This window comes from Saccostrea cucullata, unplaced genomic scaffold, assembly GCF_032062105.1.
Source record: "Saccostrea cucullata isolate Sc308-1 unplaced genomic scaffold, CSIRO_AGI_Scuc_v1 ctg12, whole genome shotgun sequence".
Classification (NCBI taxonomy): Eukaryota; Metazoa; Mollusca; class Bivalvia; order Ostreida; family Ostreidae; genus Saccostrea; species Saccostrea cuccullata.
This window is the reverse complement of record NW_026933001.1, coordinates 88,456-99,832: the sequence shown is the minus strand read 5'-3', so window position 1 is coordinate 99,832 and position 11,377 is coordinate 88,456. Positions and strand designations below refer to the sequence as shown.

At 34.4% G+C, this 11,377-nt stretch overlaps 1 protein-coding gene across 5 annotated transcripts in view; it reads left to right on the top strand.

Moving 5' to 3' along the window:
- Positions 1-563: 563 nt before the first annotated feature.
- Positions 564-11,377, top strand: part of LOC134236836 (helicase with zinc finger domain 2-like) — a 32,579-nt gene continuing 21,765 nt past the window's right edge. For 2 of the 5 annotated variants that reach the window (XM_062718976.1, XM_062718977.1), the window contains exon 1: positions 564-784. Coding sequence is in view for 3 of the 5 variants with exons in the window: in XM_062718974.1 (XP_062574958.1) it covers positions 1,774-1,962; positions 2,061-2,100; positions 2,321-2,400; positions 2,629-2,832; positions 3,020-3,056; positions 3,260-3,390; positions 3,502-3,618; positions 3,707-3,761; positions 5,022-8,808; positions 8,899-8,984; positions 9,103-9,240; positions 9,364-9,501; positions 9,819-10,420; positions 10,554-10,775 (5,826 nt within the window). In the remaining 2 variants the exon portion in view is untranslated. Of the gene's footprint in view, positions 785-1,753; positions 1,963-2,060; positions 2,101-2,320; positions 2,401-2,628; positions 2,833-3,019; positions 3,057-3,259; positions 3,391-3,501; positions 3,619-3,706; positions 3,762-5,021; positions 8,809-8,898; positions 8,985-9,102; positions 9,241-9,363; positions 9,502-9,818; positions 10,421-10,553; positions 10,776-11,377 lie in introns of all 5 variants that reach the window. The other 3 variants (XM_062718974.1, XM_062718973.1, XM_062718975.1) reach the window with 3 other exon arrangements.

Below are 11,377 nucleotides of genomic sequence, written 5' to 3'. Positions count from 1 at the left end.
TCAAATTTCATTGGATCAAATTTCATTGGATACAGTCTTGAAATCATTCTTTTTTCTTCAAAAAGAAAAGATGTGTTTTCTTTAACCTAGACCCAATCTAGTTGATTTTTATCTTGTTTAATTCGTATCTAGCTGAACATGTTGTGCAATATCATGATATTCTCTAATGCTATACAACTATATATTCACTTTTAAAATGTACTTAGTAAAATGCTAAATATTGAACAATGATAATATTTTTTCAATGAAATCTGCATACAGCTTAAAATTTTAGGCACTATTAAAAACCTATTTGAAAGCTAGTTGTAAATGTCAAATTCAATTAATTTTGTCACGATTTCAAATTCATATTAAATTTTAAATGTATGACTATAGTATACTGTAATGATTTCAGCCACAGCTTAATTCATTAAACTTATATAATATCCTTAATACCGTTGAAGTTATTTATCTATAGATAGTTAAATTAAGAATTATGGAATTTTATACGAAACCTAATGTTGGTTATCTAGAAAGCAAATTGAAAGTAGAATATTGACGTCTGCTTCTATTTATAGATTCCAAAGTTTCCACGAATTGTTTACATTTGCGCATTCTGTAAGAAACAAAAATAAACGCTGGTTTTCAAAAAATTGACCCGATTTCTCTTTAAAACAGGTAGTCGAAACTTTTAACATCAAACACATATATGAACATATAGAAGAAGGAATCATTACGAATAAGCTGAATTTTATTTACACTGATTGGACATATTGTACACAGAAAAAGGGTAAACAATTAAAAGGTAAGGGATCATAAATATCAGTTTGGATCTAGATAATCTTGAAATAATGCTTTTATCATTAACAAATACAGGTTTATGCTAAACTTTAGTAATTCACTATGAGGAAGCAGATACAATCGTCAGGATTTTTTTTGGACTTTTTTTAAATACATGTTTATCGAGTTTTAAATATGTATACATTAAGAGAACATTTCCTGCTGGAAGATAAGCACAATTATATAAAAGAAACTAGAATTCAGAATAGAATTTATATCCTTATGGTCACATCATGGTATATAATATATTCGGTTTCTAATAGATAGTAAAAAGCTAATCTGCCTGTATTTGCACTTGTGTCCATTATTTAAAAAAATATGTGCTTAAACTTTTTGACTTAAATAGACAGAATGTAATTCTATCAAAGAGGAATGTTTATCCGTACCTGAAATTTTGTGTCATATACTACACATTTCCTTCTTTAAAATATGACACAAAACCTTTTATCTTTCTAAATGAATATAGAACTTTTCGGTATATCATTGGAACCAATGTGCTTTTGATTTAATTAATTAAGGTACATGTATATAAAAACAATGTATAACACACATTAACGCATTTTACTGCATATAAAATTTCATTGTACTCTTCACAATCAAAACATCATTTTTTTATTCAGGAAAGTTCTGTTTGTTTTTATTGATTTTTACTGTAGCAAAAGTAAGGAACTCCATAGGTGTATATACCAGGAAATTACAATAGTTATATAGATGTAAAATGTAAAAATTACCCTACCGCTTTTAAAAATATTGTACGAGTTAAGTAGGTGTATGTAGCAAACTGCAATAAAAGAAGAATATATGATACTATCATACATGTACATGTATTTATGTAACCAACGCCAAGTTATTTTTAATCTCACTGTTTATTAATAACCGAACTTTCTAGAAAAAGTGTAACCGATAAAACTTTAATTACTTACATGTATTTTAGTTACAGAGTCTTTGACAAATATGGAAACAGACTCGGACTGGCAGAAATTCCTTCTTGCGGTAGACACCTGCTGTAAGAATGGGGATTATGTTCGAGCCAAGCAATTCGCCACACAGTTGTATGACTCTATTGCATTATTTTACCGAGAGGAAATGGACGACGAGAAAGTTTTTTATGCTTACGACAAATGTTTAGGCGTCGCTGTGATGGTAAGTACGGATATTATATACATATATGTGATATTTATTATAATAGAACTGATATAGAAATCCAAAAATGATGGAGACTCTTTTCATATTTATTTTAGCTGAATGACAGTAGTTTGGCATTAAAGTGTCTTTACCGAGGTATGTGAATTTTACTTGCTACATATATAATAATATCTCGTTAGAATTAACGAAATCGATGCAATTGCTTATAATTTAAAATACTTTATACATGATACGCACATAAACGTACCGGTTCTTTATTTTGATACTCTAGATCTGTTTTAATTTCTAAAATTTAATGGAAATTTTTTTAAGATCACTTTATTGTATATTTTAACATTATGTCATGATTTTCCAGAGAAATGTCACTCACAAGAATACTTAGACCCTGGAATGTTCTGGGGTACAGTTTTGACAAATCCAGACTTTCATCTAGCGGTATGCCATAAAATTTTATCTTACAGAGTATATGTTGTTGTTAAAGAATGTTTGACTGGGGAAAAAGTTCTTTATGGAATTGGGTACTTAAAAAATCTTTTCTTTGAGGATGATATTATTCATCTTTTCTCTGAGCATTTCGACTCAGTCCCAATTAAATAGATTTCAAATCTAATAGTAAATTTTAAAATATGAAAACTGTATTATTTTTTATTTTCTTTTATCTAGGTGAAGTTGAAAATCATCAGAGATGTGAGGTCCATTATTGATGAATATGAAGACAAACCAGTTGTCTCGACTTGTGTCAAAGAAATACAGATAAGTTATCGTATGTTGGTTTCCACTTATTGTACAGATAACTCAAGTATGGAACTAATTCTGCGAGAAATTCTGAAATTTGATATAAGCAACGGATGGAAACTCCTGAAAAAAGTAAGTCCGATGTCATCATGTGTAAACTAATTAGCTAATTTGACTGCAATTTTTGGCAATTTCATATTAAAAAGAAGACTAAAAAGAAGATTTAAAAAACTACAACGAAACAATATTTAAAGTAAGTATTTGCAAAGAAAAGTTTTGAGTTTTGTGAAAAGATTACAAGTTACAATTGTATTTACAGCAAAATCCCAGAATGGTGTGCGGACATTGCAAAAATCGTAAGTCAAATACTGTTGTAGAAATAATTTGTCGTGATATCAATCTGAATAGAACTAGGGGCTTCACAGTTTTACCTAAAACAATTTGGAGAAAAATTCAAAATTTTTCCTAAGTCTTACGGTGACATAACTAATACTCAGCTAAGCTTAAGTTTTGAATGAAAGTAAACGATTTTTAAAACTCGAATTCATTATTTATTCAGTTTGCAAGAGTCACCCGTCAGACCCTAATTTGGCACTAGTGATGGAGCTATGGGCGCATGCTTTGGAGCAGCTTGGAATGTTAGATGTAGCCATCAACAAGGCCGAAAACGCCATAGCTATGGCAGAACCGGTCAGTTATACTATTTTGTTATTGATATGCCAGAGAGGACATTTTCATTCATCCAGAAACCAAATGAAATTACATGTAGAGTTTTCATGTATTAACGTTTGAATGTTATAGATGCATGATAAATCATCCTTTGAGAGATTACTGACCAGATTGGAAATGAAGGTTACAGAATTGAACAAAAGAGCATGCGCATCTGATATACCTGCTGTCAAAGACTCCACTAAAAGGGTAGGACAATAATAGCATTTTAAATTAAAGACTCTTAGTTTACTTAATATTGATGAAATCGAGTAAATTGTATGAAAACGAATTTCAGAGTAACAAAGATATAAAGAAGGAACAAACAAAAAGAGAAAACAAGCAAGAAAGAGGTTTGTTGAACTTTTTTCATAATGTTCAAAATGCATTCATAAACATGTATCTTAAATCATTTGAAATTAACTACATGTAGTAAGTGATGATATGAAAATTGCACTGTCTGAATAAAATTACAATGTATCATGCTTCAGTACCAAATTTTAACCAACAAACAGGCGAGTTCAAGTTATAGTTGTAATATGTAGTAGTATTTGAATTAGGGATGTCAACGAGTACCCGGTTAACCGGGTACTCGATCGAACGTCCGAGTATCGAATACTAAAATCGGTACTCGGTTACTCGGATGTATATTTTTAAATATTTCTGAGCTTATATATTTATTAATGCATTAAAACTTCGATTTTAAAACGTAAAATGTTCTTTGCACTTGTACATACAGTAATTAGGGTTTCCTAAATTACCGTTATCGCCCGTGGCAGTGTTTATACAGTAATTACCGTGACCAAACACTTGATGTGCCTACCTGGCTTTTCTCACCTGCGCCTGCCTTCCACCGTTATGTTTAGTTTGCTTTAATTATTTGTTTTCATTGAACATCGTTTAAGGTCCATTGTATTTAAATAAATTAAATAATTTTGTCAATTCTCCAAGAAGCCGTAAATTCTCGGGGAAAGAGACAGACGATATTGCACGTGCGATTGTTGATATGCGTTTGATTACATGCCAATTAATGCAAATGGTTGAAAGCAAATGCTTTAAAAATGTTATGTCCATCGTTGCTCCAAACTAAAACATACCGTATCGTAATTCTATGAAATCTCGGATCAAAAAGTGTACGAAGATCGTATAAATCCTCTCTGTTATAGGTTTACATGATCAAGTTTATACCGTACATGTAGCTCTGACAATGCAACTTATCACTTGGACGTCAAAGACATCAAAGACTTACATATACAATTACGGAACAGAACTGATTATTTTTTAAAGAAAAACACTGAACCATTTATAATTTTATTACTCGTATTTATCTGATAAATAAATTGAACTTTAAAAAAAAATTCGTCGGGTACAAAGTGGTCATAATTGTTACAACGCATTTGCAGGTAACCTCCCATCGGTTTTATTTCTACAAGAGTTTACCATGTTTTACAGTTATCAATTAACTTGTTCCTATTTATTTACACTTTACCGAACCCGGGTACTAACCTAAAAACGTCCGAGTAACCGAGTAATAAAAATTGACCGATTTGACATCCCTAATATTAATTTTGAATAGTTTGATTATCAAAAATTTATATTAATGTAATTTTTAGTCAAAAAGGAAAAGAAACAAAAAGAAACAAGCCTTGATAGATCAGAGACCACAGAATTTGATGAATCTGAGCCAAATTGTTCTAATGATTCGAATGCTCCACCAGAAATAACTCACACCCTGTCAGACAACTCCCCCAAAAGCTGGAAAGATGTCAAAGACTTTGACTTTCCTGTAACCAAGCCTAAACGAAAACGAAGGCGGAATCGTACTGGCGACTCTGGTTTGTCCTCCACTGGACATCAAACAGGAACCCCAGAGCTTGGTAGCGAGGTCAATTCTGACGGGTCATGTATTTTCTCTAACATGCATATAGTTGACTCTGAAGACAGTGAGGATGAGTACCATCCACTTCCGGAAAGTTCAATGGCTCCTGATTTTAAATTTAAGGATGAAACAGAAGATTTCAGTTCTCAGTTTTATAATCCTGAGAGCGAAGAGGATGATCTTCAGGAAGATACTTTTTTCAATGAAAGCTGTGAACGTCTGCTTCAGCCTGAGGGGATAAATCTTGATATTATGTATGAAATTGACAAGGGTATCTTGGAAAATGGGCTGAATTTGTCAGATCGTTTTATTGGAAGCTTTAAAAGAAACAAAATGAAATACGCTGAATACCCAGATCTGAAAACAAAAGAAGAAGCCTTGATGCTTTGCTCGAAGAGACGACAAAAATACAAACATTGCAGGATCACAATTGAAACCTCTCATGGAGCAGTGTGCACAGTATTGGACGAAACGGACAAAATCAAAACAATAGAAATATCAGGTCGATCAAAATGCGGAAAGGTCTACAATGAAGATGAAGTCGTAGTAGAAATCCTCAGTGAGCCACTTGGAGGAGATGTCATTCCTCGCCTAAATAAAACTCCCAGTGGTTTTAAAAGTGAAGGGAAAGTTTATGGACAAGTAGTTGGAATAACAAAGAGGACACGTTTCAACAAAATTAAAAACCCAGTGTTTTTGTGCACGCTTGATGCATTTGAAACACATCTGATGAAGCCTCTGTGCAAAACTGTCCCAAAAATTAGTATCCTTCATAACAATATTGAGAATCAGTTCCAGATAGAGACATACAGATATGACGAGAATGCAAAAGATCTTAAATTTGAAGAACTGAAGTCAATAGATCCGGCAAACCGTAACGGATACTTATTTCTTGTTTGTCTCATTTCTTGGAATGAACTCTATCCTGTCGGTGCAGTCCTCTCCGTACACAGCTTCAGTGAAAGTTCAAAGTCAAGTTTGAAGGTACTGTGTCTCCAAAACCAAATACCAACTCATTATAAGGAAGAGACAATACAGCTTACAAACGACATCATTCAAAATCCATTCCAAGAGAACACGGATAAACCCAGAGAGGTTCTTGCAGAAGACCACCAGCCCTTTACAATTGATCCTCCAGGATCGAAGGATTTAGATGACGCACTGAGTATCAAGAAAATTGAAGACACTTGTTATGAAATTGGCGTGCACATTGCTGACGTAGCAAGTGTCATACAGAAAGGTGATTCCATTGACAGAGAAGCCAGAGAAAGAACAAGAACATTTTATCCTGGTGAAGGTTATCGACCTCATCACATGCTGCCAGAGCCTCTTAGTACAAACATTTGCAGCCTTTTGCCAAACGAAAATAGGAACGCCATATCAATCTTCTTTGTTATGAATTCCTCTGGAGAGGTAGCTAGTGCTCCCGAAGTAAAAAGAACGATCGTAAAATCATGTCGTCAGTTTACCTACCAAGAGGTTCAAAGAATAATATCTCATCAAAACGAAGCCAATGAGACTGAATTGAATGAAAATATTCGTGTTTTGAGTGCCTTAGCCGAAAAACGTCGGGAAAAACGTCTTGGAAACAAGCGTTTTGCTTTTCCATTTGAAGGTGATTATATGAAAAATAGCGACAGCTATTACTCAGCAATCGACGCTCACAACCTTGTTGAGGAATTTATGCTTTTGGCAAATCATCATATTGCTAACTACCTATTCAGTAAATACTCGAAATGCCTGCCACTCAGAGTTCAAGAGCAACCCTCAGCAGAGAAAGTAAGGGAATGGATGGATTCAAATCCTGTAATTGGGAAGTTTGTTCTAAGAATTCAACATCTGCCTTTGCCAAACAACACAACTATTGATGTTGGAAAAGTTCCACCAATGAGATGGAATAAGATATTTCCAATTCAGCTACCAGTCTGGAAAAGAATGACCTCGAACGTAACTGAAGAAAACTTTGAAGAAGTAATTCGTCTTGTTGGTTGCGATGAACTCCACCCGAAACAGGCATTAGCATTTGAAGAATGGATTGCCTTTCAAGAGTCTGCAAGGTACAGTGTTTCAGGAAATATGACTTCCAGGAAAGATGGATGTCACTTTTCTCTTGGAATTTTCCCTTACATTCATTGTACCTCTCCAATTCGGAGGTATGCTGATGTTATAGTTCAGAGACTTATACATGCAGCACTTGATGGGAAATCGTCTCCATACACAAAGGAAGAAGTTGAAAGATTGTGTGATGAAATCAACGATGTTACGAAGCGAGAAAAGTCGTTTGAAAAACAATGCTTTGCTCTTCATTTTGGTAAAAAGCTTTCTAAAAGATCCCAAATGAGCTATTCTATGGTTCAAAATGTGTCGGAGAAAGAGGTTTCATTGCATTTTCCAGGAATGCGAAAATTACCAAAAGACTGCAAAGATATTTCTTATTCTTCGATGAAAGTTTGTGCTAAACCGCTCGTAAAATCTGATGAAGAATCTAAACCACTGGCTTCGCTTTATTGGCAGCAACGATTGTATTCCTTTACAGGATATGCCCCACACATGAGATTTCAGAAGAGAGGACCTACAGTGCGAATAGATCCTCACCAACGCGTGACATATCAACAATATCCGAAATGGCAGAAGATATTGAAAGTAATACTGAATGGTAAGACTTCCCATCTTAAAGAGGCTTTTAAAGAGGCTTTTTTCGGAACAGATCATCCAGATGTGAACATGAGTCAATCTGTTCCTGCGTGCTTCAACACAGAGTCTGATGTCACCTCCGAGGTTCGAGGTGGAAACATTATACAACAATGCTGCGAATTCAGCATGAGTCTCAATCATGGTCAAATCTTGGCAGTGCAACTAACAGCAGAACCGAAAAAGGGTGTTATGGTTCCTACTGTTCAAATGGTAGAATTAACGAACAATGTGAAATTATGCCTTCAGCACACTGATGATCCTGTGAAGTATTTTGCACGTTATTCAACGCAAAGAGTCCCACAACAAATTAAATCCCCAGTTGAATACGTCAAAATATGGTTGAGTATTTTCCGCATGGAATCTGCTGTGAAAATGACCCAAGGGACTCCTGTTGTTATAAATGATTTGCCTGTAGATTTTTCTGGACGTTCAGATTACAGTGATTGTAACTTTACATTGCGAAATTCCTTCTGTTTGAAAAGAGATCTAGAATTTAAATATATATCTGAGAAAACGATCCTCTTTGGTGAAGAGAAGATCGAAGAAGAAAGAGAGTCGAAATATCTCCTGAGTTCTGACTGTGTTTGTATTAGGTGTGACTTGGTGAATGGTGTTCCTTCCCGAGCTACGGCAGACACAAACCCTGATGATAGACAGATCTGGATAGGACATGGAGAAATTAACATTTTGCAGAAAAGCAAGAAAAAAGGCAAAACAAAAATGCACATTCGATTACACAAGGACAGTCCCAAACCAACAGCAGAAATGCGTTCTAATCCTCCACCACGGTGTGGTGTTGAACTTCTTCAGAAAGCTGATGCAGACAAGTAAGATGCTTAAGTATAATAATTCATTTATAATTTCAGTATATTTGATTGCTTTCTATTATCATTTATTTTTTTGTATTTTTGTTACAGGCGTGTGGAGGCAATTTTAAGTTGTCTTAGCAAAGCAACAGAATTGGCAAAAGCAATAGCATTGACAAAGAAGATCCCCAAACTCGGTAGCTGATTGTTTAGTTAAAGTCAACGTAGCTTTTTAAATGAATTAATCAGGAAAACTTGAATTGCATGCAATCTATTTTAAACGTAAATATATGTTATATGTATTTTACTTTTCAGATAAAGACCATTTGGATTTGTCCAGAAAAATAGAGGCGGATGTGACAATATGTGGTCTAGCTCCAAATAACACACAACAGCTGAAGGCCATACAACGTGCGCTTAGTTCTCGTTTCAGTTTGATTCAAGGTCCTCCAGGTTTGTGGCTATTGACTTAATGTTTTAATGTTTTTTTTTTATTTATCAGTATCATGAATCAGGATAAATGATGTAGTAAATTTAAATAGAAAATTACAATATATATGTATATTTTTTTTGCAGGCACAGGAAAAACATATACTGGTATAAAGCTGATATACTTGTTCGTGAAAATCAATGATATTCTTGAACAGGAAGGAGGAGGACACAAACAAGTTGTTTTTTGTGGTCCATCAAACAAATCTGTGGATTTAGTTGCCCGTAAGAATTTAGTGGTTTTTTGTGTACTGAAATTTTCTTTTTTATATTAGTACAAATTAAACTGAACAAAGTGCATAATTTATAAAAGCCAATTAACATCTTAGTTTCTCCAAAATGTGTCGAGATATACATAATTAGTAGATACTAGGTCACAAATGCATATTGGTCCAAATCAGTAAAAATGAGGAAAGACAAGAACGAAAGAAAAATTTTCATATTTGGATGTCTCTCCCTGTAAAAAACAAAACGTATAACTAGAGTTCAAATTACGTCCTATAAATATATATATTACATGTACTATTGCAATTTTTTTCAAGGGTGGATGCTGAAAAAGTTGGGTGAAAATTCTCCCAAAATGGTGCGCATGTATGGCAGTTCACTTGAAAGCATTGTTTTTCCAATGCCTGGAAGAGATTACACAAGTAAAACTTCGTGCAAAGACAACAGACCAGATCTGCAATTAGAAGATATATCTCTACACAATCTCATTCGAATGGAAGGAAAACCAAATGCTGAAGAATTAAGAAACTATGACAACATGTTCAGAAATAATCCAAGCTTTTCTGATCAAGGCGAAATATATAATTATAAAAAGCTGCTAAGCAAGGCTTGTCAGGAGGAGTTGAAACACTATGATGTCATTTTTTGTACCACTGCTGTTGCAACAAATGCAAGATTTTTGAAAGCAACGCATGGAAATGTTTATCAGATGATCATAGATGAAGCCGGCATGTGCACTGAACCGGAAACCCTTGCACCAATCATTGCCACTAAAGCGGAACAGGTTATTCTGATTGGTGATCATAAGCAGCTTCAGCCAGTCGTTCTTTGCTCAGAAGCAGCCTCGCTTGGATTGGAGAAGTCATTATTTGAGAGATATGCTGATCGTGCTGTGTTCCTCAATTGTCAATACAGAATGGTAGGTATTCAAATCACTACCGATCAAACAGACAAAAGGTTGGAATTTGAAAAGAAAAAAATCTTGTTTATTAAAAGTTTTTCAGATTTCATGTAAAATTCGATAAAATTTACAGATTTTTCTTGTTTTTCAGCACCCAAGGATATGCGATTTCCCTTCAAACAAATTTTACAAAGGAAATTTGGAAACGATGCCTTCCATTGCATGGAAGGTGGATGAACCCTTATCACTCTGGCGTGTACCAAACGTTCCACAAATGTTTTGTCATGTTGAGGGCGAGGAGGAGAGCTTAAGTGTTACAACCGAGGAAGGGAACCAGCAATCAAAAAGTAACAAAGCGGAGGTTAAAGAAGTGGTAAGAACTCCTGCTACATCACTGGTCATACCAACCAATTCTTTTTATTTTAAAAGGGGTGAACAAAATTAGAATCATGTTGTCCAACTTTCTTTCTGCCACATATTGCGTACACCAGCCTTTAAAGGGGGGGGGGGGGATTTGAAGTTCATATACTGAAAGGAAAAAGAAACGCAGGGTAAACTTTTGAAGTGAATTATAAATTTGTTTTTCTTAAAATATGTTTTAGTTTTCCTATCTAACTTTTAAAATCATCTTTCAAAAAGTTATAACCAACTTCCCATTTGATTTTGTCTAATAATTCATGAGTTATTGAAGCTCAAATGACGATACCCCCCAAAAGTGAAAATCGAAAACTCTCATTATCTTCAATGTCTCTCCTGTGCATCTGTCAGAGCCTTATTTCTCCTTTGCATGGAATTTCTTTCAAACCGTGGCTATATTTCGCATGGGTAACCACGCAAAAAATAAGTCCAACGACGTGCGCATGCGCCAGTGAGAGGAATACAACAGTAAGTTGACTGGCTCAAAAAACCAAATTGCGGAATTGTTTTGTCTCAAATTTCGTATGAATGTAATGATTATAATCTTCTACTGTATAA